This window comes from Physcomitrium patens, chromosome 6 (assembly GCF_059467195.1).
Source record: "Physcomitrium patens ecotype Gransden chromosome 6, ASM5946719v1, whole genome shotgun sequence".
NCBI classification, from domain to species: domain Eukaryota; kingdom Viridiplantae; phylum Streptophyta; class Bryopsida; order Funariales; family Funariaceae; genus Physcomitrium; species Physcomitrium patens.
In genome coordinates this window covers 20,510,226-20,537,392 of record NC_143415.1, presented here as the reverse complement: position 1 = coordinate 20,537,392, position 27,167 = coordinate 20,510,226, and the positions used below count along the sequence as shown (strand labels likewise).

Genomic DNA, 27,167 nt, shown 5'->3' with positions numbered 1-27,167 from the left:
TTGGATGATTTTGTTATTTATTATTTAGACGACATTCTAATCTACTCAAAAAATAGAAGAGTATGAACTTTATATTCACCACATATTATACAAAATTAAAGATGCAAGATTATATTTCAAGTTGAAAAATTGTATATTCTATATTATTCAAGTTGACTTTTTAGAATACATTATTTCCAACAAAGGCCTTATGATGGATCCTAAGAAAGTCCAAACTATCATAGATTAGAAGATTCCAAGGACAGTATGAGATGTACAATACTTTTTGAATTTTGCTAATTACTACTAAATCTTCATTAAGAACTTTTTTCGAGTTACAACTCCACTTACATGTTTGACTTATAAAGACAAATTTGAGTGGAATAAAGAAACATAAGTATCATTTGATGCTTTAAAAATGAAGTTTATTTTTGCACCAATCTTGTATTGTATTGATTTTTTGAATATATTTTTTTTATAGAAATACATGTGTTAGAATTTGCTATAAATATCATATTGTCATAAATGGAAACATATGACAAACTCTATCTAATAGCTTTTTATTTTAGGAAATTTTTAGCAGCCAAGATTAATTATGAGATCCATGACAAAGAGCTCTCAAGAATGGCATCATTATCTATAAGGCGCTTTAAGTCAAGTCATCGCATATATAGATCATAAGAACCTCAAGTACTTCATATCAATATGTATTTTGAATCATTGTCAAGCTTATTAGAGCACATCTTTATCCAGATTTAATTTCAAGATCACTTATCGACTAAGAAAACAATAAGGTCTATCAGACGCCCTTTCTAGAAATTCTTATTTTGTACCAAAAGAAGAAGATGTATCTTTTGATCAACAAAGAACAATTCTCTTAAAGCCCAGGTATTTTCATCTTCAAGCAATAAAATCAACATTGACTATTGATTCAACTTTTGTCAAGCAAATTCAATTAAGTATGTCGTCTGATCTTCTTATTCATGATATTAAAAATACTTCTTCTAAGTTCTATAACACTTCAAAGTTTGAGTTCAAGAACAACATACTATATTTCAAAAATTGCCTATATATTCCAAAAAGTAAGGTACGATTACGTGTCCTTTAAGCTCGTCATGATTTTCCAATAGCCGGTCATTTTGGATACAATAAGACTTTGGAACTAATATCAAGAGATTTTTGGTGGCCTCAAATGTGGAAGGCAGTCAAAGACTTTGTACAATCATGCGATACTTGTTCAAGATCCAAAACTCTTTGCCTTTGACCATATGGACTTCTTCAACTATTACCAATTCCAAAGCAACTATGATCTTCCGTTTCTATAGATTTTATTACAGATCTTATAGTCTTAAGTTTATATGATTCTATATTTGTAATTGTAGATTACTTCATCAAAATGGTACCATGTACAAAATCTATTTCAGGTAAAGAAACAACTAAGCTTTTCATTGACAATATCCATTGCTATTATAGATTGCCAAAGGATATTATATTGGATAGGAAGACTCAATTTGTATCAAGATTCTAGAAAATCCTATTGAAGATTTTAAAGGTGGATATAAAGCTTTCTTTAGCTTTTCATTCTCAAATTGATGGGCAAACTGAACAGGTGAATCAAGTTCTAGAGTAATATTTGAGGTGTACCATCAAGATGATTGGACAACTCTTTTACCATTGGCAGATTTTGCATACAATAATTTGGTACATTCTTCTATTGAAAAAACACCTTTCTTTGTTAATTATGGTTATTATCAAAATCTTGATATTTTTGACTTTTCAAAAGTTGATAATCCTATGGAAGAAGATTTAGCAAATTATTTGTCAGAGCTACATGCAACAATGAAGATACAATTAAAAGAAGCTCAAGAACAACAAAAGACCAATATGGATGCTTATTGCAAGGAACAACCACAATTCAACATAGGTAATAAGATATGGTTACTTTGTTGCAATACCAAGATTACTTGTCCTTCTGATAAGTTACATTATTGTAGGCTGGGGCCTTTTTTTATTTGTGAATAAATCAATCTTATTGCTTATTGATTATATCTATTGGAGTCTATGAAGATCCACCTTCTATTTCACATATCCCTTCTTGAGCCATATAAGACAATGAATATCTTTAGAAGAAGTCAAATGCCACTTCTTTCTATAGAAGTAGATAATAATTAAGAATTAAAAGTAGAAGAAGTCTTAGACTCAAGGCAGCGTTAAAATAAGTTGGAATATCTTCTTCACTGGTACAGATATGATATTAGTGAACAAACATGGGAGCCATCAAAGAATCTTATAAATGTGGTAAAGAGAATTGAAGCCTTTCATCAAAAACATCCATCAAAACTAAGATGAAGAATAGCAAATCTTTCCTATAAAAGAAATAAGACCAAAGAAAGATAACACTCTATTTTCTATCCTTCTTTCTAGCTTGTATATAGTTAAGGAGATGGAGAAGCAACAACCAATAGATTCAACTCAAGAGCTTTCATTTGTAGACTTATCAAATGAGACATTGTAATTGTCACAACCTTCAAGATGATAAAATGAAGATGAAGATCTTCAAGAATAACATGTCCTTCCTCGAATAGATGGTGAGATATAACATATTTGATATCACGACCTTAGAAGAGTCTTCCGATGTTTGGTGATTTTATTAGAGGTAAGAACAACTCCTGACGGTGTTTCAAATGTTTTATTTAAAGAAAGTTACTAAGGCCTCAACAATGACCAAATAATAGGGTGGTCTTCTTGTCCTGATATAGAACACTATTGATGGCTGAGAAGGCCTATCAACCATCTTTGAAGAGATGAAAGATCGGAGTATGTGGCAAATACAATTCATCGCATCTTGGACTTTCTCAATATATGAAGACTGCTCCTTGTTGAACGTGTTACTAAAAAAAGAGATAATATCATGGATGTATATATATATATATATATATATATATATATATCTCAATAGTTACTTATATGATTAGGTAGAAGTAGATAAATATAAATTAATTTTATAAAATCTCCTAAAAAAACTTTTTAGAAGTTTCATAGACACAGTTTTGACTTTAGATATATTTATAAGATAGAAACTTGGCCAACAAGTTAACGACATGTTGGTAACTTATGGAACAAGCTAACTATGTGGTGCATACATAGATAACTTACTTTGCAAGTTAAGACATGTGGCTAGCAAAGTCAATACATGTTAGAGGTTCTATAGAATATTGCCATATAGCTCTTAGTTAGAGAGTATATAGGGAGGCAAGAGTGAAGCCTTCTTCACTCTTATCAATACCTTTCTAATCTTTAGTCTTATTTCAAGACTTTTTAGTTTTCTTGTTTTTGGCAATAGCCATTCCAATTCAGTATTATATCATCTTTAAGTGACTTTCTAATTTCTTTCATTGATACAAGAGTGTATTGAAGATTTTCTTCTTTTGAGATTCATGTCTTTGACAAGAGTAAACGTGAATTGGTATTTCTAGCTTGTATTTAGTTTTACAAAGTAGAATATCTGAAAGATTGTAAGTATTGTTAAAAAAATAATTTTAAAAAATAAATTACTAGATTTGAATCCCAAATATGGCAAACAAAGTACATGATTATGGTGTATATTGTCTAAACAATTCTTCCAAAAACAACAAAATCCAACTGGATTATGATATACATGAGATGAAGTAATGAAGTTTAAGGTATCAATATTCTTTTGGAAGAGTTTTCAACTTTGATTACAATGTAATATAATGTAACTACCCTTGTTATTGTAGTTGCGTCTCTTAAATTTAGAAGCAACAAGCCTCAATAGGGTGCAATCATAGTGAGTTATAACAATATAACAATTGCTTTGGATGCCACATATAAAAGAGTAGTACATGTTTTTAGTGATTTGGACATAATCTTTAGTCATTTTATTGAACATACATACATAAATATATATATGAATATTTTAGTACATAAATACTAAAATTTTGAGATAATATTTATAATTTTTATTCAAATTTTTTCATTGCATTTTCATAATCAAACTAAAAAACTAAATCCCAATAAAATTAAAGTTTATGAAGTATTTAGGTTGTAAATAAAAAATTGAGTCCACACCAAAGTATATTGTTAAAATCCAAAATGACAAAATTTCATTTTTAAAAGTACAAGGATTTCAAATTTAGTTTCTTTTGGCTTCAATGGATTTTATGCCATTTTTATAATAAAAAGGCTATCAAATAAGCTTATGGTTTTTTAGCTCTATAAAAATACCTCTTTATAAATCCTAAAATTTTACAAAATTAAACCTAATTCTTTATGTTTACTATCAACTCAATGCCAAATTCTTCATACACAGACATGCATATGTTTATTTATTTTATTCTTTTGATCAAAAGACAACATTTAGGGTTAGAGCTCAATATTAGTTAAAAAGGTGTAAAGTCAAAGATACAAGTTGATAAAAAAATGATTATCAATTTTTTAAATGAGATTCAACTTGGTGCCATATAGCTAAAGCTCTTCTAATTTTAAAATTCTTTAATCATATTTGCCCTTCATGTGTATTAAAGAAATTTGTAGTAATAATAATACATTATCAATTTGCATCATTATTGGTTTCCCAAAAAAGTAGCCCTTTCAAACATCGATGGTATAAACTACCACCAGTTATCATTGAACAGTAATAATTAATTTGTCAAAAAGATTATATATCAAAAAAAGAAAAAAAGAATGCTCCATCAAAATCAATCAAAACCCTTCTAAGTTTGTTGTTGACAACAAAAAGATGGACATGTTTACTTATATACTCTTTGACAACAATTAATGGCCTTTCTTCATTAGAAAATAAACATTCTTAGAGGGTCTAAAAGAAACACAAATATTTTACTAGATCATTATATTATTCATTACTTCTTTTTTTCTTTCTTTCTTTTTCACTTAACTTAAAAAAATTAAAACAAATTCCAATGTTAGCTTGATTGACTTACAGAATTTATTTTGATTTTATTCTTTACATTGCAAAGATGTAACTATCTTAATTATAAATGTATGTGCTTCAATAAAAAAATATTACTCAGGGGTGTTTTATTTCGTGATTTTTTTTTCTTATCTTTTTATAATTATTTTAATGAAGTATGAAATTCTGATTTTTAATCATTTATTATTTTTACTTTTACTCTTTTTTATGGAAAATTTCATATTGACGTGTAATAGAATTATTTAACAAAACTAGTCTGATTGAGGATTTTCAGTGTGTTATAATGTCACAACAAGTGTATTAGAATTGTTGTGAGTTAATTTCTCTACTTAGTAAAAGACGTTTAAATAAATGGGTAATCTTTCTTTTTGTTTCAACCATTGAATGGATTCATAAGATTTCTCATAATCATTTACTTGATTTTTTTTTTAATTACATTGAAACTTAGTATCACAACTTGTTTAAATATCATTTAATTGCAATGGATTTATAATAAATTTTTCGTAGATTTCTTCTAGAAATAATGAAATTAGTAACAAAATATTGAAATTATTATTATTATTATTATTGTTAAAGTAATGAAAATTTATTAGTTGTATAAAATCAACTAATTTTCAAACTAGCACAGTAGTTATTTCTCCCATACACACATGAAAAGGGTCCTTTTTTTTAGTGCAATATTAACATGTTTATTCTCTATTCCTTTATCATTTATTAAACTATTGTAAAGGATTTGCTCTCATTTTAGTTTAAAACTCCACATACTAAGCTCTACTTTTCCTTCCATTTATTTAATCCTAATTCATACCCTTCTATATTCTAAAGAAAAATCAGTTGCCATAAAGACAACGATTTTCATCAACTTATTTCATTTTCCTACCTACAAAATATGTTTGTGTGTGTTTTTCTTCATCCATATCACTTGGCTCTATGAACTGCTGTACAAATCACATAACAAAAAAACAAAATAAAATAAACAGAAACCCTTAAAAATTAGAGTACTAGAATGTAAGTTAACTTACTATATATATATATATATATATATATATAACATAATAATACACATTAAAAAAATCAAATATCATGAACATTATATGAAAACTATGGATTGTGCTTGTTAAACTTACCACACTTACAGTGCTTTGAATTTGGCGGACACTTTTGGCCATAATAAAACCTGTGGATGGAATGGGCAAAAAAAAGAAAAAATTGTTTATGAAACTCATGATTGAATAAGTTTTATGCAATTGATTTATTTTGTTTTGTTTTTTTTAAAACCCAAAGTAAGAAGCTCACAATTAAACTTATAAAGTGGGATGCAAACTTACTCAGAGGAAGATTTTGCAGATTTTCTGGGCAGAATACCAGTTAAGCAATTATTGCTTACATCCCTAAAATCATACCAGATTCCATATTAAATCTTTTTATTGGTATTTTATTATTATTATTATTGTTAATGTTGCATTGTATTGGATTTGTATGTTGCAGCATTGAATAAATCGACCAATATATTTGATGAATAAATTAAATTGTTTTCTATATAATTTTTTTCATTAGGTATCCAAAAGAAAAGGGAAGAAAAAAGAAAAAGACAGTGAGACGAAATCCACAAATTTTCTAGAAGAATTCGATTTTTTTTTCATCTTAAATTTCAAATACTTACAAGAGGTCATATTTTTGAGTTTTCATGCGTGGAAGCCGTCCACTAAAATAATTGTTTGCCAAATTTCTAAAACAAAAATAGACAATGTAATGTGTAATAATCAATAAAACGTACATTAAACTGGAATCAATGTTGCATTTTTAATAATTTTATGCAATACTCATTTGATGTTATTTCTGAAGTAAAAATGTGAAAATTACATGTTGAGAAAAAAAATAAAAAAATAAAAAAATCATGCATGTGGCAAAAAATACATGATCAAAATTTCAATATAAATATATAATTATTTGTCTTACATGGATTTGAGTTTGGACTTAAGAAGGGCTTGTGGTACGTGGCCTTCAAGTTTGTTGTTGCTTAAATCTCTATAGCATCATTTTGAAAAATAATAAATATATATAAACACATATATAAATATGAATTTAGAAATATACTATAGTGTTCAAATATTAAGCATACAAGTAATGAATAAGAAAAAAAATAACATCGCATGATTTAATTTGAGACCAGTCCTTCATTGTGAAGACTTACACATGCTTCAAATTGGGAAGTAAAGCATTCAAATTCTCAGAAATTTTTCCAGTAAAAGCGTTGTTTGACAAATCTCTGCATGCATACACAATACTAGTGAATACAATAGAACAAAAAATTAATTAAAAAGAATGATACCTTTTCTAAGAATGAGTTAGCCAAAATGAAAGATTTGAATGTATTGTAAGATGTTGTATATAATTTTTTTTTAGGCATTTATGTAAAAATATGTAAACACACATTATAAAATAATGTGATGAAATAATAATTTACAAAAAATATTGGAAAATCGAAATTTTTACAGGAATTTTAGATTGTGAAGACCACTCATTTGAGGCTGATGACCTTGAGTTCTACAATTGCCACCACAATATAAATTAGTTTAACTGTTATTGACGTTATAAATATTAAAATTAAATGAAAAAATAAAATATAGCAAAAAGAATAATGAAATGAAAAAAAAAAAAAATGGTATGGGAAATGAATTCAGGTGTCTTACAAATGCGAATTATCAAGCTCCAATAAGTGGCGTGTTTTGTTGTTATGTTTGACAAGCACTTGTGATTTTTCATCTTTTATATCATCACAAGGAGGTGTTCCAGGCCTGCATAAAATAAAAGCCAAACATACCTATAAATATAAAAGGTTATGTGAGTATACACAAACAAGTTTAGCTTCAAAAAACATATCATGTAATTTATGAAGAATACAAGTCTGGTTGAATATATATAAATAAATAAATAAATAGTTGCATGCTATTCTTCAAATTCTAATATACAGTTTGCAATGGAAAATATCAAAGGGAAGCAATATTAACAACTGCTATAATGATTTTTCTACATACATTGGAGGTTTGTATCCAGGATATGGATTTGTAAAGTTGAATCTATTCACAACATGAATTGAACACAAAAATTAGTATGCCTACTTATTATTATTATTGTTCAAACTAATCATAATTATGAAGAATTTAAAACGAAAAATCATTGGTAATTTATTTTCTTCATCATGGATAAAAGAAATAATTTATAAAACAATTTTATAAAAAAGTTTTATAAAACTAAACTATTGATATTTCTAAAGCTCAAGAAAAGTAAACAAGGGTTCATAGTTTGAAAACTTACATAGATTGACCCGGAACTGTAAAGTTTGGAAGGAAAATAGATGGCAATGGAGGCAAGTTAGGAATACTTTCATTCAAAGGTAGGATGGATGGAAAAGGGGCCCCAATAGTAATATTTGTGAGATTAATTCCAATGGACCATGGCCATGGCCACGTTAAATTTGGAGGTGTGAGTTCTGGAAGAGGAGGTGAAGTTAAATTAGAAGGCTCATATTGTGGCAAAGGTGGAATATCATAAAAGGTGAAATTAGGTTTAGTAATAGTAGGAAGAGGTGGGAGAGTCACATTTGGTGGTATGAAGGGAGGAATTGGAGGAAGAGTGAGATTAATTGGTAGAACAATTTGAGGCAAGGGAGGAAATGTGAAATTTGGGGGCAAAATCTCATAACTTGGTGGCACGGTGGGCAAGGTGTAATTAGGATGTGTGTATTGAGGCAAAGGTGGGATTGATGGCAATGTTATATTAGGTGGAGTATACTCGGGAAGTGGTGGAAGAGTAAAGTTGGAATGTGTAAAATTAGGATTTAGAGGTGGGAAAGTAAAGTTGGGTGGTGTGAAGTGAGGCAAAGGTGGAAACACAAAGGTGAAATTAGGAGCCATAAGGTGAGGGAGTGGTGGATTACTAAATGTAAAATTAGGTGGTAGTGAAGGGATTGTAGAATTGATAATGGTACCCGAAAGAGGTGACCCAATTGGCGGAGTGGTTGCGTTTGCACAAACAGTTCCATTAATTCCAACACTTGGAATGGTGGTGTTAACACCCACACTACCATTCACTCCAACACCCACACTTGGGAGTCCTGGAATTGGAGACAAGGGTGGAAACTTTGGAAAAGTAGTGTTAAAAATGGGAGGAAATCTAGACACATTGGAAGAGGGGAAATTGAGGGGTGGAAGGGGTGGAAATGTTGGTAAGGTGATATTTGGTAGGGGAAGTGGCGGAGATTGTGGAACACTTGGTAACGGTGGGAATGAAGTAATATTTGAGATGTTAAAAACGGGGTCATTTATGAGAGGTGGAATGGAAGGAAGAGGAGATAAAGGTGGTACTGTGATATTAGGAGGGACCACTTCGGGCAAAGGTGGAAATGTGTAATTAAGAGGATGGAGTTGGGGTAAAGGAGGTAATGTGAAATTTAAAGGAGGAAGTTGGGGCAAGGGAGGAAGATCAGGAAATGTAAAATTAGGTGGTTGGAATTGAGGTAGAGGAGATAGACCAAATTTAAAAGGATTCCAAGGAATAGAAGGAAGAGGTGGGAAGGTGGTTCTGTTTATAACACTGAACCATGGACTCCTCTGTGAAGGCGGAAACACTGGAAATGTGAAGTTCCTACATCATCAACATTCACATATTAAAATGCAATTTTTATTTATTTATTAATTTATATGTTCATCCATGTCTAAAGGGTAATTTTGACACAAATCATGAACGACATCTTAAAAATAGTTTAAATAAACTCCATTATACAAACACCAAATGCCAGCTCCTAAACATGGCAAATTTCAACAGATACAATAAAACATACAAATCAAAATGAACTCTATCTCAATGAACCTCTCTAGTAAATACAATGTGGTGAGAATTGTATCTCACAATTTAGAAATATCTGGAGAAGTCCAGGGGAAAGGATTTGGAACTGAAACGTTTCTGCATATCCGCTTACACTATGATTAACATTGGTAAATTATATTGAGTACATTTATATGTACACACACATACGTACGTACTTACTGACACTGCTGCAAATGATAAAATTATCAAGAACTATATATATATGCACAAACTCAAAGCAGTGAAACTTACACACAGCGCACTGGTTTCTCAACGCCAGGCACATCGATTGAAGGCCCTTCAGAGATGTTCCTGATCAAAGCGAAATTCGACGCTCAACCCACAAATCAGTGGAAAAGATTTCTCACCATACACAACACCTACGTAGAGACAGGATAATTCTAGTTTCTCCAATAACCCCATTGCAAAATTTCGAACAGGGCGAAGCTAAGCTCACAAACGAGGTTTACCGAAGAATAGCTAATTACCAGGCAAACGTCGACCAGTTGAACATGGTGGCAGTCACAACAATCCTGCGGCCCTCAAACCATAACTCTAAACATTAGGTAACGTTATTCGGTTGCAAACTCATGCGATGTGGGTTTAGAATGCTGTTTTTTTACTGATCTCGTGATAACAGGAGTAGAGATTATGCCTCGATGGGCAAGTTTCAACTCTTCGACGTATTTGCAGTTTAGAGAATAGATGTGTCAAGTCAGAGGCTAATTACCATGGCTGTGTGAAGTTTGACTTGTTCCTGCGCCAAGGAGCATAATAACGTTGGATCAATTAACAATTACATGCCTTTGAGGAATAATGAACATGTTTAATGCAGAGAAATAGGCTGCCTCGAAGACAAGCGTCGATTTAAGCTATTCGAGTTGCACCACCAAGATCTGTGCGAACTCTGTCTCCATGACATTTTTCTGTTGTGTGGGAAATTATTAAAACGGAAAATTGCTCTATAAGAAGAGGGATGTAGTAATCCGAGGGCTTACGACGCGGGCAGAGTTGGCCACGTAAAATTCCTCACACGGGCTATCCTGCGACACCAACTCATGTATGTCCAGTTCCTCATAAGTGCAACCAATTGATAAAATCAGCAAAGTTCTGCCGGTAGTGATCGAAATTCAGTTTGTGCAAACTTTAAAGATGCGGCTTGAAACTTTAAAAATGTGCATGTAACTTACGGGGGCGAAAGGTTCGGGAAATCTAGCGTCCAGTTGCTGCAAGCAGTTCACAACCCAAAATTTGAGTGACATTGTCAATTACAAGCATATCTTTCAGCATGTAATAGCAATAATCGCGAAGGATAGAGATGACGCTTACAGCGGCTGCAACGTGGGTTGAATAGTCCAGTTTGAAGTATGCAAGGTTCTGCAGTACGAAGTGCCACATAAGGATTTTCAGTAATGCAGTATTCTCACGATGCATGGGTACAGGATAGATGAGCATGCGGCCAAGCTGAAAGAACACAGTGGAAGAATACCGTACATGTTTGAAGGAGATGGGATGGAGACGTTAGGACACATGAATACCCTGCTTAACAGAAATCCACCAATTGCATTAACAAGAGGAACTTAGGAACCACTCTCCTTCACTTCGAAGAGCTGATGTGATGTCTTTTCCACAAAACAAAATAAAACTATGTGTTCAATCACGACATCAATCGCAACAATTGAATCAGGAAGGCTCGGTATTAGAGCTCCATGAGCAGACCGACAGAATCGTGGGGTAAGAGTCGTCGACATCTTACAGAGGACTCGTGATCGTGACATCCGTCAGGTTTCTGCTCCCGATGCATCATCATGCCACAACCATTTCACACTATGTTTAAATCCACATTGCTAGACGAAAAATGGTGAAACCGAACTTCAATTCAGTGCTTGAGACGACTTGTGAAATCGAGGGAGATAAGATGGAAAACTCTTACGGTGCAGAAACATTCGGAAGTGTGTTGAACATCAGAATGGGGATGGCCACAGTGGGCAAAGTGACATTCTGCGGCCTGAACATCAGCACCGGCACATTCGGAAGCGTTACATTCACTAGATCGGTGTAAGGCGACGGTACTTCGACCGTGACTCCACCTGCAACCGGTACCGAGAAGTTTCTACCCACACACCAACCGAGCACCGCAATCAATCGCATGCCAGCAAGTTCACATCAAACATTTAAAGCATATGGAGCATTTTCTTCAATTGGCGAAAGTGGAGTCTAAAATTAATTGGTGGGGTGTTCAGAACGCGTACTTGGCCTGTGTTGTGTTGTTACAACCGATTATAGAGCCCGTTAAATTGTTCCCCGCCAAGCTCCTACAGAATTACCACAGCATTCATCTTTTAGATCACAAATCAAGCAGTTGATGAATCGCCGAACTATCGACAGTGCGGATGAAAGTGCGGAGAAACTCACAGCTGCTCAAGGTTCTTGAGGCTCATCACCCACGTCGGAAAAGTACCGTTCAGCTGCGGGTTGTTTGCAACGATTCTGAAAGGAGATGCACACCTCAATCAGTTCCCCTGACAATCGTAACCAGATGCTACGAATCAAAGTTTTCAGATATGAGAATGATGAGACGTCTTCAATGTTCTGAATGAGCTCACAGGGTTTTCAGGTTGCGAAGGTCGGCTATTGCTTGGGGAATGGCACCCAGGAAAGCAGTATTCCGGATGGTCAATGAACTCAAGAACTTCATTCGATTGATATCATTCTGCTCATATTTCACCGAAGTTCATCAGTCTCCACAACGTAGACCTCAGTAATTCATTAACATCATCAAATCTTAAAACTTTTCGATAGCAGAATGCTTACAGGAATTTCTCCAGTGAAATCGCCACCTTCCAGCGTCCTGTATTGGTAACCAAAACAAAGTCGACCTCCGATGTAAGTCCTTTGAATGTCAGACAGTTATCACATACATGACCGATAATCTGCGTGATCCGGGACTCATATACAGTTGAAATTAGCTTACAAGTTGGTGATGGAAGCTTTCGCGTCGTCGCACTCCACCCCTCGCCATATGCCAGAGCAAGCGTCGGTCAGCTGCTGGTTCCACGAGCTCAACGCCGTTGGATTCTCTAAAGCATTCTTGAAAGACAAAAGCGCACCCTCTGCACGCCCCCAACCCACAACAAACCTTACACAAGAGCCATCTAGTTCCCACAACTGCACTCTTCGAAAACGTTGCAGGAAGTTAACGAATTAGACAGAGGAAAACGAATTTCACATACCTTGCGAGGCGAGATCGGCGAAAGCTCCGCCAAGGAGAGAGAGCACAAACAACACACGCACCCTCGTCATACTGACTGCATCCATGACAGTTTCTCTACGCACAAACCATACACACAGAAAAGGTGTTCATAAACTCGCAACCCCTCGCATCGTAGTCTACAACGAAGTAGAATGTCGAGGTGACGGATCTGAGAAAAGCCCACCCTACCTTTCGTTTTCAACGAGTCCCGGGCTCACTCACTCACGGCTGCGCATCAAAAACCAAAGCCCATTCTCAGCCAAAGACAAAGAAGCACCTCCAACACTGCAGTCTACCCATAGTGCCCAAACCAGCGTCGCATCATCATCATCATCAGCTTGTGTAGCATCACCTCGCACAATGAATGATCCAATGCCGCCTGCACCTCAACAAATGTAAGGTCCCCTGGGGGGAAGGATATAAGCAGAACCGAACAGAAGCAGGACTACTTACTTACTAGACTATCTAGTGACGGAAGAAAATGGGGAGATGACGGTAAGTAAGTGGTTACGGGGATCGCTGCAAGAACCGCAGCGTTGTTCGATCACTTAAGAAGATGCACTGGCGTTGTGTGTTGTCACCGCCGCCTGGACTTGGCGGTTTCCAACTAACCGTATTCACCGAGTCCCCGAGTGGGGACAGGCCTGCAGGCCTCTCTCAACCCGAGCTCAGCGTCTGAACTGCCGCCCTACGCGGTAGGTAGGTAGGTAGCCTCCACCCGAGCTCGGGGGGCGTGTGGCAATGTGCTCCCGAGCTCGGGTGTGGTCGAGTGGGGGCCCCCCAGGCGGAAGGAAGCGACGGGAACACGCGTTCCCCATTCTGTTTGTGTTTATATGGAGAGGGAACAACGAATGCGGCTTTTTCATCCATGTATGGATGAATTCTTATCATTTGTGGGCCATCGCTCTCATTGTAAATAAATAATGAAGTTAATTTTAAGACTAAATTTGTTCTATTTACAAATTAACTAATCACAAATTAATTTTAAGACTAAATTAGTTAATTTACAATAAAAATTTTTCTATTCAACAATGTGTAATCCTGTCTTTATATACACATGTATATTTATATATATATATATACACACACAAAAAATTTCATACAACATGGGTTTCCACCAGTATGTATATATGTATGTATGTATATATGTATATATATATACATATACATACATACATACATATATATACATATACATACATACATATATATATATGTACATACATACATATGTATGTATATGTATATATATGTAAGTATGTATGTATATGTATATATATATATATATATATATATAAATTTGCATACAATTTCATGCTTCCAATATTAATTCTTCCAACATGCAAGCATGAAATTGCTTAATAAGAATTTAAATTCAAGACTGATTTCCAGTGGTAAATATTACAAAATTATTAATAGTTGGACAATGAAGTTAAAGACATTCTTACATTTCAAATAAGAATTAAGTATAAATTAATAAATAATAATAAAATAGAAAAATCTTTGAAAATGAATTGTTTTTGAGATAACATAGTTTTTCTTAAAACAATTCAAAGTAAAAGAATTTAAAATTCTTATATTATAAAAAATAAATTTATAATTAAAAATAAGTTATTATTTTAAAAGAATTATATCAAAGAAAATTTGATTCAAGTATACTAAAGATAATTATTTATATTAGGTAGAATGGTTTAAAAAAGAATTAAAAATCTAGTGTTAAATTTTTTTAGTACTATAGTATTCAAAAATATCTTACATTTTACTAAAATAAATACTAAAAGAAATGATATTTCTTCAAATATTTTAAATTTTTATTCTAAGTCAAATTTCCTAAAGCACTATTAAATTTTAGCCTTCTTATAATATGCCATTGTAAGCCCAAAAAATTTTAAACTACAAGAGTTTATTAAATAATCATGCTTAACTTGTAGAAGGTATACAAAGAAAAATATAATCAAATTACATCTAATATTTGTAGAATAGAGGTTGGTGTTCATAAACCTTAATATAAAATATTAAAAAATCTTAGATTAAACTTATTAAACGTAAAATAATCTAAATAGAAGAAAACATATCAAAGTGTGATATATCATATTAATATTAAATTATATTTTACATAGACAAAATAGATATTATTATAAAATCATCTTGTATTTTTTAAAAATTAATGTGTAACATAGTAGATTTTCTTGCCATGCAATTTAATATGTTTCTTTAGAAGTTCTAAAGTGATACAATGATATTTGTTTAGCCCCTTTCTGATAGGAGGGAATAAGAGGCAATACCTCCCATAGCTTGGTATACGCCCTATTTGGTAGGAGCTAGGATACTTTATAGACAATATTTGAAGATTTTATCAATTCTAGATGTTAGAATTTGTAGAGCCACAATTGCATGTATGTGTTTTTCTAAATCTTAGAAAAATAGCTCTAGTCTATGTTTGTTTTTCTTTACATGTGATTTTAGATTTGTTTTTTCAACACTCTAGCAATTTCTTCTAAACTAATAGACAAATAGACAAGATAAAGGATCTTTTGCCCAACCTTAATTCCTTACAAATGAATTTTTTTTAGATGGTTTTTATTTAAAGGTCAAGCTTGAGAATTATTTTATAGAAACCTTTGCTACTATGGTCTAATAATTAAAATTCAAAATAACACATAATACATATTTTAAAAATAATTTAAAATACAATATAGAATTTTAAAAAGATATCTATAAATAAATTCTATGTAAATTAAGTACTATTTTTAAAATAATCTTAAAATAGATTCAAAATTTAAAAATGTGAGTTTGTTAGAAAATTATATTAAATTTATTATTGATATCTTAAATATTAATATCATAAATAAATCTTAACTAGATATATTATTAAGAATATGTAAGTTTTTGAAATAATATGAATATTGTAGAATTTTAGATAAAAATAAAAGTACATACTAGATCTTAAATAAATCAATGAAAATAAAAAAAACATAATTTATTTAAATAAAAATATTTTTATTTTTTAAGTCTTTCATAAAAATAATTTCATTTTCATATTTTTTTAATCTGTTAGAAAATTTTATAAACATATTTTATGAATTCAAATAATTTAAAATCTAACCTTAAATTAGTTTTAATTTTTAGTTATTTTGATAGGTATAGATTTTCAAAAAAATGTATATATCAATTTTTTATATATTCTTAATTTTATATATAAGATTGATATGCATATTTACATATACTATTGTTAAATTTTAACTGATTTTATTTGATGATAATTAGATCCTAATTTTTAAAATATATAATAAGAAAAATAATAAGAATTAATTGTGATATTGATTTTTAATATTTATATAAAATTATGTTTCAAAATCCAAATTAAAAATATAAGTAGTAAAATAAAAAAATTGATTTTCGTTTGCCCAAGAAACTTGTATCTTCAAAGTTATGATATCAAAAAAATATTGCTATTTTTCATCCTTTTGATAAATTTTCTTACACTTGATTTATCATCAAAAGTTTTTTTATTTTTTTACTGATTTCATTAGTTTGAAAAGCACCTTGTAAAACGTTACACGAAAGTCATCATGGCATGATGTACCATTTCAGTAAATTCAAACAAAAATGTTAATTCAACCAATCACAAGTACACGGTTTTGGGTAGAAGTTGATAATTAGATTGTTGTAGTTTTGAAAGCTAACACATGTACTACTGAAAATATTAAAATCACAAAATTTGTGTGCAGATTTTTTATTTGTGTATCTTTTTTTGGACCATAGAATCTAATGCTATCTGTGACATGACATTAATACATTTAAAAAAATACATTCATGAATATATTGTAGTATTAACAATAAGGTGTTTTTTAAAAAGTATCTGATGTGATGGTATCATAGAATATTCATGGTACGTTGTAATAATGTTTATGTTAAACTAATTGATGTTGATCTTATAACAAAAATCATGATTTGATTGTTTTCAAGTGGAGAAATCCTTAACATACATTAAAATTTATTAAAATTTTATTTATTTATTTGATTTTAATTAATTTTACATAAAGAAGTTAAAATTTTAATTTTTAAAATTATTTTTCTGTAAAATTATTCATTTAAAACTTAATATTTGGATATGAAAAAAAATCCTATTTAGATATAATATTTAGTTGCAAAATTGTAGAGGAGATGCAAAGAAAAATATTTCAATATAAAAAATAGGTAATTTATTTGCTACTCTCATTAATTTAATTAGAATTTTCAAATATTTATTTGTAATTCCTTTTTTTTTCAAGTAAATACAATAATTTTAAGCAAATGTTTTTGAAAATTCTTTGTAGTTGTTGAAATTTTAACCTTAACTACCATGCATTGTGTTTTGTTTGTAACATATATTTTCTATAATTAAATCTGTAAAAAAAATTAATCTATATATATACACATGATAGTGACCATCAAAACAATAAAAAATAAAACACACTAAAATAATTGTTCAAAAGCATTATACATTGAACTTACATTTAAACGCATCAATGATCATGGATTGAATCTACTATTTCTTTTAATCTTGCTGAATTATATTCAATCAAAATTTTAATTATCCTATAAGGAAATCACTTCAAAACTTAAACTTCACAAAAAAAATATAATTAAAAAACCAAAACTTTTGCATTTATTTTATTTTATTTTTATATTATTTTTTAAATAAGAAAGGAGGAACACACAAAGTATTGATAAGTTTTTGTTACAAAAATTACCTCATCAAGTTATATGATTGAGACGTAATGTCTAATGACAAAACCAACTTGCAAAACACCCAAAATTATTCACAAACGTGTCCCATTGATGAGATTATCAAAGCCCAAATAAGAAGAGGACTCTTCGGACTGAAAGAAGATTCGAGAACGCGAGTGGCGTCACGCGAGCGCGCGTCAGCGGCCTCAGGGGGACGAGCTCGACACGCAACAAACGCGGCGTGTGGCGCTGCGAGGGGCGCGAGGGAGCGCGTTACGCCCCATCATCCCACCCCACCCCACCGAGCCAGGACGCGCCAGGCGCTGCTCCCAGCAGTTGCGAATCAGTTGCCAGATTGCGGATGAGGCGCGCTGTTTCCTTTCCTTTACTTGACAGGGTGCACTGCTTCCCTCCTCTCTCCCTCTCTCCCACTCTCCTCCTTCTAAGCCTCGTCCTCTTCTCTCTCATGTCGTGCGCGGCATCGTCCATGCACATGCTCGTTGCCCCCACGGTCCATCAGCCACCCTGGATACATCCATCGTCGCTGAGCCCCTCGTCCCCAGGCGTGTATTGCTGCGCACGCTGCTGATCGTCTCTCAGTGACTACACGCCCACAGCCCGGCACGGACGGGTGGAATTCACACAGAACGTCGGAGTTGGGTGAGTTGCAAGTTGACTGCAGCGCGTCTCGGGGAGGGTCGAGTGCGCTCATGAAGGTGCAGCAGCAAACGGGCGAGTCGAGCTCGAGGCCTAGCCGAGAATCGATGGGGAGGCAAGAGCTGTCGTCGCAGTCCGAGGTGGAGCCTCGCATTCTTCCGGGCGTGAGCTCTCGTCGCGACGGCGGCCTCGAGGAATTGCCAGCGGCAATCTCCTCGCGTCGAAGCTTCAAGAGGATTTGCGTCTACTGTGGGAGCAGCCGCGGCAAGAAAGACATCTTCAGCGACGTTGCGTCTAGCCTGGGCCGAGAATTGGTCGGTTAGAACTTCTCAGTCTCCAGCTTCTCCCTCTACCACCTTGAACTTTCCATTGTGTGTTTCACGAAATTTAGGTGAGGACGTGCTCTCACCGACTGACACGGCCTCCCCGCTGGCTGTATGTTCTTATGTGTCTGCGCTTCTCATTCAGAGAGAGGCCGTGAGTCGTACGTAAAATACGATCCAATACATGAGCCACTGGCCGTGAAGAGCATGAATTCCACACATTGGAATGATGGGAGTTTCAGATTACTGAGGGCACACGGTCAGTGCAGCCTGACAGGGGTACTGATGGATGATCAAGTGCCGCAGCTGGGGTCTAAGCTTTTGCAGGGGCTGCTTCACATAGTAGCCTCTCCGTTACACTACCAGCGCAGCTCATCCATTGCTGTCAATCATCTTTTGAACATTAAATCCTCTGCTGTGTATCGGCAAATCACTCCAGTAGCACAGACAGCTGTAATTTGCAAGCTGCAGGATTTGGATGATCATACAAACGGACCTTCCCAAAGTCATCAAAGCAATTATAGGAAACCTTAGGGCGACGAAGCTTCACCCCTTCATCCATAAATCCAACTCATCACGAATGTTTTCCGGTGATCTTGTGCAGGTGAGGAGGAAAATAGACTTGGTGTATGGTGGAGGTGGCAATGGATTAATGGGTAAAGTGGCGCAAACTGTGCACGACGGAGGTGGTCATGTTATAGGGTACACACAATCACCTCATTACTTTACACCCTACACAGTGGTCAAGCGACATCTCAAAATTCGATTGCTGGCCTTGACTAGAGAAAAGTAGGGCGTCAGTGCTATTCTGCTCACTTATTTCTATGATGGTGATTAGCTTGGGAAGACATGTGTCTGCTCCCGACGTCGGATAGCACGGCTTTCAATCCCCATGCATCTTCCCACTCGAGGCTTACCTGCGAAGGTTTTTCCTAGATTGGATACACGGCAGAATCCACATTTCTTATCGATATTAGGAGAATGTTCACGCTTAGGGAGGTCGGTAGGGTTTACTGAAAGGCTTTCTCTTATGCTTTGATGATTAATTGAAGACCTAGTTGTTGATTGATCGCAATTGGAACTTGCTAAATCTGGATTTCTCTGGGCACCATGGTTGCTTTGAAGGTATTGACGGGAATGCATTGCTATGGGGTATGGCTGTAATTGGATGGTTGGCAGTGTGATACCCAAAGCTTTGATCGGCCAAGAGGTCCGCACTTTCTAACCATATTTTACAAGGGTTTTAGCCCTATTTCGTCCTTCCTGCAAAGTGAGCGTTCAGTCGCGGACTATCTCTGCAAAAACATCCTGGAAATCGCAGAAACTCCACGTGTAGAGAACAGCTTTAAAACTACCACAATTAACGGGAGAAAACTCTCATTTATGATTCATACGTATGCAGATTTCGGGGCAAACAGTGGGGAAGCTTGTGGCAGTGAGTGACATGCACCAACGGAAAGCGGAAATGGTTCGAGAAGCGGATGCCTTCATAGCTCTCCCAGGTCACGCCAATATTCCTCTCTTGCATTCAACTTATCAAGAACTTCAGTGTAACACTTCAACATAGAACGTCAAATGTCATTCACTGATAGAACCAAGTCCGTGTGCAGGCGGTTATGGCACACTCGAGGAGTTACTCGAGGTCATCACCTGGTCCCAGCTCGGCATTCACGAGAAGCCAGTGAGTTGTTTGACGCTTGCACTCCCCAACTCATGAAAACACAAAACCTGGTTGAGGCATAACCCAGTCTCCTCAAAATTCAGATCTCAGATCTCACACGACAGTAGTGCAAGTTTAATACTCTTACATGTTCTGGTGTCTGATTCTGTGCTTGTCATTCAGGTCGGCCTGCTCAACGTCGACGGGTATTACAACCCTCTGTTAACACTTTTCGACAAGGCTCTGGAGGAGGGCTTCCTCCAGTTTTCAGCTCGCAGCATAGTGGTGTCCGCACGAACACCGAGTGAGCTTCTCGACAAGCTGGAGGTATTATGCGACTGGTCACCTGTTCATTGCTCAAATCCCACATCAACTGCATGTGATAGTGTATTAGGTTGTTATTAATTATTATTTTAAAACAAATTTGCGTCGTTAACGTGCAGGCCTACACGTTGGTTCGAGATCTGAGTGCTCCCAAGCTTCGATGGGAAGATGCAAAAAGCCTCGTATATGAGCCTGCTGTTTCCAGTGCAGCTCTATGACCCATGTGGTAGCAAGCTTCTTTCCCTTTCTCCTTTTGCCCTTTTCCTTGTGGACATTGTTCCTTCCGCGGCCGAAATTTTGTTGCAGAGCATCGTTTTCTTAGCTTCCACAGAGAGTAAAAGGAAGCAGTAGATGCCAGGCTCATCAGCCAGTTACAGTGCTAAAGTAGAGCAGAACCAGAATAGGATTTTTAGAATAGGCTATGCGTGGGTGCTGTCATGATTCAGCTAGTTTTGCCTCTTAGAAACAAAGAGTTTAAAAGAAAAACACATCTACGTTGCAATGACTTCCAAAGGACTGGTGGAGTTCAATGTGTAGTACATGATTGCAAACATGGAATTGTGGTTGCGGTGGATATGCCATAGCAACTCCACAACATGAGACAAAACCAAGAAAAAGAACATATATATAGACACGTGTACACACACACACACACACACATATATATATATATATATATATATATATATACATACATACATACATACATATATATGCTTCAATTTGTGTTTTTTTAATTCAAATCTTTATCTTGACTTTAAAATACAATGGTTCTTTAAACGACGTGCTCAAAAGTATTTAAAGACTTCACTTTTCATTACAAAGTCTACATTTTAAAACCATTTTTTTTTTTTTTTTTTTTTTTTTTTTGAATTCCTTGCTAAATTTTGTATTTCAATATAAATATAAACCCCTATTGGATATGTAAATTGATTAGCTTCTGTAGATATGGTGAGTTTTGTGACTTTGGAAGCATTTGTTTTTAAAGCATGTAGAAGATATTTGATGAGTGGTCATGGTATGGAAAGAGCTTTTGTTTGCAGGAAAACTTGGTAAAGTAACACTTGTGTTAAAGAAGTACTTTATCAGGTAATACTAAGAATATTCCAAATAAAAAATTAAAAAAAATCTACAAAAAAATTTAATGTACCCACCTTTAGGAATCACATCTCACATAAATCACAAAAAATAAACGGATCCATCAGATATCATTGCATCCATATTATATATTTTCACCATAAAATCACATTACAAATGATACAAAAATACTCAGGCACAATAAGCCTATCCATCAAATTTCAAGAACTAAAAGATGCAAATGACACTCAAAACAAGAAGAAAACATTTGGAAAAATACTCATATGCTTCATGTTTAATGCAACATAATCACAATACAATGTAAATTCATGTGAAAAAAGTACAATAAAATAAAATAAAATAAAATAAAAATTAATTTACACCTTCTGAAAAAAAGAAATCTTTATTTAAAAACAAATAAATAAATAAAATCATCAAAAAACATATTTTGTTTTTCAGTACAAATGCTAATCTATTATGTAACAGTCTGATCTATTTTCAACAGAAACGCATGCACAATTTTATTGTATTCATTTTAAAATTGTAAAAGTAAATTTATCATGGGGAATGGCTAATAAGGGAATAGACCAAGACCAAGGGGGCCAGATGCTTCAAATTCTACGTAGAATCGATGTTTGGGGGGACGCTAAGGAACGAACCACAATGCGCGTCGTCCTCTGGTCACCGTCTCGCGGACGCCGACTTCGTCCAGAGGACGGAGAGAGAGCATAAATGCTTGCATGCGGCGGGGGGAGACAAAGCGGGTCCCTTCGGTGCTTGAGCTCCAGCATGCAGAACCCGATCTCTCGCGATTGTCGTCGTCCTCGCACGTCGAGATCTAAAGCCTATCGATCCCCTTCCCGATCTCACACTTCATGTAAGCATTCATCAGCAGCCTCATGCTTCATTCAACCGTCAGCGCCACTTGTTCGGTTTTCTGGTTGGGCGGGTTGCGAATCTTCGGTTTTCTGGTTGGGCGGCACTGGTTTGTCGCGGCGCCGTTACAACTTTGGGGGTTTCAATCCTTCCGCTTCCGCTTGTGTTGATCCTCTTTACCTTTTTGATGTGCTCGTGTTCTTTAGCTTAACCCCCTTGCGAATGTACCCTTTTCTTTTGCCGCTTTCACCCAATGATGTCTTTTTCTGAAACAACGCCTGCGCCGTTTGGACTGTTCTGCTGATATGAGTCGCAATGTTGTTCCTGATTCGTATTTATGTGGATCTTGCAGAGCTACAGAAGCGAGAAGTCGTTATTGACGCTCATTGGGGGAATTGGTGTCTGGATCAAACTCTAGCCGCGTGGACACGGCACACAATTGTGGTGTTTTCCTTTCGATCTTGCTGTAGGGTGTCGAGCTCGGCTGAAGCGCAGCAGCTCTTGGGAAGAACCCTCCGCCGCAGAAAACAGGGATGGAGGATCAGCTGGGGACCAGCGACAATGATGCTTCCACAGCGAAACGGTTCAGAAGGATATGCGTGTTCTGCGGCAGCAGCAGCGGTAGAAAAGATGTCTTTACCAACGAAGCGCTTAGTCTGGGCCGAGAATTGGTCAGTGAATATGACTTCTGCATACAACTCTTCAACAAAATTTTCACTCTTTTGACCTAATCCCGTTAGCGCTCCTGCTCTCCATCAATTTGCACCCTGAGGATCACAAATCCCCCTTCCTCTCAGTTTCCTTCATCGCACGCAGACTTATTGGATTCTGACTCGGGTCGAATCTTGTTCACTTGGTGAGCGTTCGCTGGTGCAGGTGAAGCGGGAGATTGACTTGGTATACGGCGGTGGAAGTATAGGTCTCATGGGCCAAGTGGCGCAGACAGTCGATTCTGGTGGGGGGAATGTTGTGGGGTATGTCGTTGAATCCTCAATCTTAACGGCCATTCTATACCCCTTTATCTTCTTCCAACTGAGTGAATTGACCTGGGATTCAGCGATGAAGAGTTCATCATAATTCCTGCGCATGACAAGATACAGCATTGAGTTAGATGTCGATTGTAGAGTCTGTCATAGCACTGCACCACTTGGAAAGCTTGGCGGAGACTGACGTGGGTAATCCTTGCTTGGCAGCGTGATTCCCAAAGCACTCCTTGGCAAAGAGGTATGGTTATGTTCACAGGCAGCAAAGTCAATTGACATTTGTAGGTGCTGCAATTTTTTTCAATCTGTTACTTAGAACGTTTCATTTGGTTAAGAAAGGCGTGCATGATCAGTTTGCCACGAAATGGATGGATTTATCCGTCGATTTCATGACTATTCCTCGAGAAGTGAATCCTGGCGGCGAAGTGAGTACAGTTTCAGTGACGTTGCGTGGTGTTGTGACTGCGTTCAAACGATCTTATCTGAGAACTTGCTTATTTTTTCGCAAAATTTTTAGTTCATGTCAAACTTCTGCTCCACGAAAAACTTGCAGATTACGGGCAGTACAGTGGGAGAGCTGATCGTAGTGGGGGACATGCACCAAAGGAAAGCTGAAATGGCGCGTCAAGCAGATGCTTTCATCGCACTTCCGGGTAAGCACAGTGCAATGCTAATTCGGATTCGATCGAGTTTGGAGAGCATTCGCATGAATTGTCTTGAGATCTCGGTTGGTTCCCAAGTAAAATGAATGCACTGGGATCACCACGTGGAACTAACCTGTAATTTAGAACCAAAACCATTTCCTAAAGTTTGGTCAAAGTTAACGTTATCCTGTAAAGATCAGATGACAAACTTCCCAGCTAGAACCCATACAAATTGCAGAAGTATGAGAGAGTAGAGTAATTCTCAGATTTGGAATTCTGGATTTAGTGCAGGTGGTTATGGAACTTTAGAAGAGCTTGTGGAAGTGATCACTTGGAACCAGCTCGGCATTCATCTGAAGCCGGTATTTCCATAAACACATTATTTCATTCCTCTTTCTAAATCCTCCTCCGTGGACGTTGTGAGTTTAATATAACTCGAATTGGGCAAATGCTGCAGGTGGGGCTTCTGAATGTGGATGGGTTCTACGACACGTTGCTGACATTCTTCGACAAACAGCTGGAAGAGGAGTTCTTCGACAATTCCGCACGCAACATCGTCATGTCCGCGAACACTTCGAGTGAGCTACTTGATAAGCTGGAGGTAGTAGCCATTTTGATTCATCATTCATGTTATGCCATTCCTGCTCTCAGTTGGAACGACACTGATTCGACCTCTGGATTATCTGCTCACGCCATTTCGATTGCGTCGATTGTAGGCGTACACACCTGCTTTCGTTGCGGGGCCGGAGTTATGCTGGGAGACGGACCGGCGTGTACCCTTCGGTTACAACGCTGGCCCCAAGGCTGGACGCAGCAAGTAAAACCTTATGGATCGTTCGATTATGATCGGCACAAGCTTTACTTGTTACAGATGCATTATTGCAGGAGGACGATTCTAGAAACACATCATAAGCCTCACAAGGACTACGTAGAGGTACGCCTAAATCTTCAGGCCTTCTCTGCTATCACTCTTGAGCTCTCTGGTAAAATTGGACCTTCAAGTGCATTCGCAACTCGCGGTGTCGACAGCCCCATGCTCAGTTTTTGTGCTGACCAGTCACTTATGTCTAGCCAAGACAAGCGAAGTCTAGCAGCTTGGTTAAGAGTACATGATTTATGAAGAGGCGCCAGATTAGCTTATTTTTTCAGAAAACGATTGCCGTCGTTGTTTTTGTATGACATCGTATCGATCCTAATCCCCGAAGCATGGTTTGATAGAATAAATTTGAACTACAGCGTCTATGTTCAATGCAACAGTTTGAATTACAGTTCAAATTCTGTTGAAATAAATTGTTGTTTCATTTTCACAGAAAGAGAGATCAAAGTCTGTCTGAATTCGTGTTTTTTATGTGCGTATTACCTCTTGTTGTATGAATATCTGAAACCTCCGTGGATCAGTGGTAGTAGAAGATCATAATGCTGAGTGGAACCCTTGCAAATTTGAGATGCTAGTCTGATGCCTTCTTTTAGAAACGTGGGAGTGAGACAGCATTAGATCAATTATAATTGAGCTGGTGCTCATTGCACTGCGTACATGCATCATCAATGCTCAATAACTCTGAGTTCCTTGCACGTAGATCGATCTATTTTAAGAAGAGCCGTCTTCGACAACACGGAGAACTTCGTTCTGCTCTAAGATCACGGTTGATATATCGTGTGAAATATAACTTTGTTCCCTGCACAAGAGAGTGATTGTAGCTTATTGACGTGTTTTCACACAAAGTTGTAATCTCCATATTTGAATGGGAGGTCGCTGTAAGATTCTTAGTAATCTTCATGCAATTGCATCAATGAACTACAGCGACTTCCACGATTAGTAGTCTTTCGTATTATTCAAAAGCGGCTGAGAATGTCTCATTCGAAGTAAAAAGTTAATAAAATAACATTTTTCTTACTCAATTATTCCAGCCTTTTTAACTTAAAATGTTGCAGATAGAAGCTATTGAATTATGTATGAAAATAGAAAATTCACAATCACCACGAAGTTGGGAATTCGTATGTTTTGGTTTGGACCGAATCACGTTCATGCGGCACATAATGTACACGTCAACGCTTATGGAATGCAAGTTGGTCTATAAAGATTTACATAGAAGTGACGACGCTTGGAACGGGTAGGTTAAAACAAATGAAAAACTGAAAAAGTAATAACTGCTGCAGGTTTTCAGAGAGGGTAACTTTTGGAATTCAAGTTCTGTCGAAGTACAATTATGGAAGTACACCGCAGCCGCTTATCTAACTTCCAAAACGAGACATGAGCGACGCTAACAGACTCATCGTTAACGGCAGCACGTTTTTTAAAATTTCCATGCATATTTAATAATGTACACCTATATTGAAGGACACAATTCTGGAGACTGCCATGAAGCAGGCATGAGTCTGCGAGAAGGGGTCAGCAGGTGGGTGATGAATAAACTCAACACCCACAGCCCCAACATTCCACAATCGCAAACCAACTCCTCAATTCCATCTCTTGGAATACATGCAAGCAATTATCGTCGAAATCGTGTATATAATGGGGTGTGTGTAAGCCACTGATCTCCTAGCTTATTGCGGGCCTGTGGCCCTCCCGTTTGCCTGGTTATAGAGGTACGGAGCAGCAAATCTCAGGGCCTGAGAGATCGGGAACTAGTACACTGAATCATGCCCACGTACTGGGTGATCAAAACTACAGCTGCGAGGTACCGAAGCGACAAATGTGGTGTGAGAGATATAGACTTATCCGAGCTCAGAGATCTCGGTAGCGGTTATCAGCTAGACTTTGCATTCATTGCCTTCGTAACTCCAGAAACTGTATGATTTATCTGATTCGTAGCCTCCCAACTCGTAAACCAGGCAGATCTGATGCAAGCAAAAGCATC

General features: G+C 35.8%; 3 protein-coding genes across 9 annotated transcripts; 2 read left to right on the top strand and 1 right to left on the bottom strand.

Moving 5' to 3' along the window:
- Positions 1-5,577: 5,577 nt before the first annotated feature.
- LOC112283350 (uncharacterized) lies at positions 5,578-13,566 on the bottom strand. Of its 4 annotated transcripts, none has more exons than XM_024521939.3 (27): positions 13,242-13,566; positions 13,033-13,127; positions 12,774-12,912; positions 12,614-12,650; positions 12,406-12,512; positions 12,215-12,289; positions 12,052-12,114; positions 11,733-11,912; positions 11,556-11,588; positions 11,294-11,338; positions 11,129-11,176; positions 10,990-11,025; positions 10,798-10,842; positions 10,530-10,556; positions 10,288-10,332; positions 10,052-10,111; positions 9,842-9,895; positions 8,249-9,577; positions 7,969-8,010; positions 7,624-7,728; positions 7,427-7,477; positions 7,125-7,199; positions 6,890-6,958; positions 6,594-6,659; positions 6,259-6,321; positions 6,067-6,107; positions 5,578-5,868 (listed from the first exon to the last, which is right to left on the bottom strand). In XM_024521939.3, the coding sequence occupies exons 2-27, from the start codon at positions 13,115-13,117 to the stop codon at positions 5,849-5,851; spliced, it is 2,940 nt and encodes a 979-aa protein (XP_024377707.1). In that variant the 5' UTR covers positions 13,118-13,127; positions 13,242-13,566; the 3' UTR covers positions 5,578-5,848. The 4 variants fall into 4 exon arrangements, with proteins under 4 accessions (XP_024377707.1, XP_024377708.1, XP_024377706.1 ...); XM_024521940.3 differs by having other exon boundaries at positions 5,578-5,865; XM_024521938.3 differs by having other exon boundaries at positions 5,578-5,865; positions 6,058-6,107; positions 13,242-13,565.
- A 4,909-nt stretch (positions 13,567-18,475) lies between these two features.
- LOC112283336 (putative cytokinin riboside 5'-monophosphate phosphoribohydrolase LOGL10) lies at positions 18,476-21,234 on the top strand. The gene is made up of 7 exons (XM_024521912.3): positions 18,476-18,736; positions 19,350-19,447; positions 19,925-19,955; positions 20,148-20,247; positions 20,356-20,426; positions 20,589-20,732; positions 20,849-21,234. The coding sequence occupies exons 1-7, from the start codon at positions 18,476-18,478 to the stop codon at positions 20,945-20,947; spliced, it is 804 nt and encodes a 267-aa protein (XP_024377680.1). The 3' UTR covers positions 20,948-21,234.
- A 1,289-nt stretch (positions 21,235-22,523) lies between these two features.
- On the top strand, positions 22,524-26,209 carry LOC112284066 (putative cytokinin riboside 5'-monophosphate phosphoribohydrolase LOGL10). Of its 4 annotated transcripts, XR_012217674.2 has the most exons (9): positions 22,560-22,683; positions 23,035-23,353; positions 23,559-23,656; positions 23,876-23,906; positions 24,219-24,318; positions 24,601-24,671; positions 24,767-24,910; positions 25,026-25,243; positions 25,887-26,209. XR_012217674.2 is itself a non-coding variant. In XM_024523583.3 (8 exons), exons 2-8 carry the CDS (start codon positions 23,216-23,218, stop codon positions 25,128-25,130), a joined length of 687 nt encoding a protein of 228 aa, XP_024379351.1. In that variant the 5' UTR covers positions 22,560-22,683; positions 23,035-23,215; the 3' UTR covers positions 25,131-25,622. The 4 variants fall into 4 exon arrangements, 2 of the variants coding, with proteins under 2 accessions (XP_024379351.1, XP_090107673.1); XM_024523583.3 differs by lacking the exon at positions 25,887-26,209 and having other exon boundaries at positions 25,026-25,622; XM_090251547.1 differs by lacking the exons at positions 22,560-22,683; positions 25,887-26,209 and adding an exon at positions 22,734-22,847 and having other exon boundaries at positions 25,026-25,622.
- The last annotated feature ends 958 nt before the right edge of the window (positions 26,210-27,167 follow it).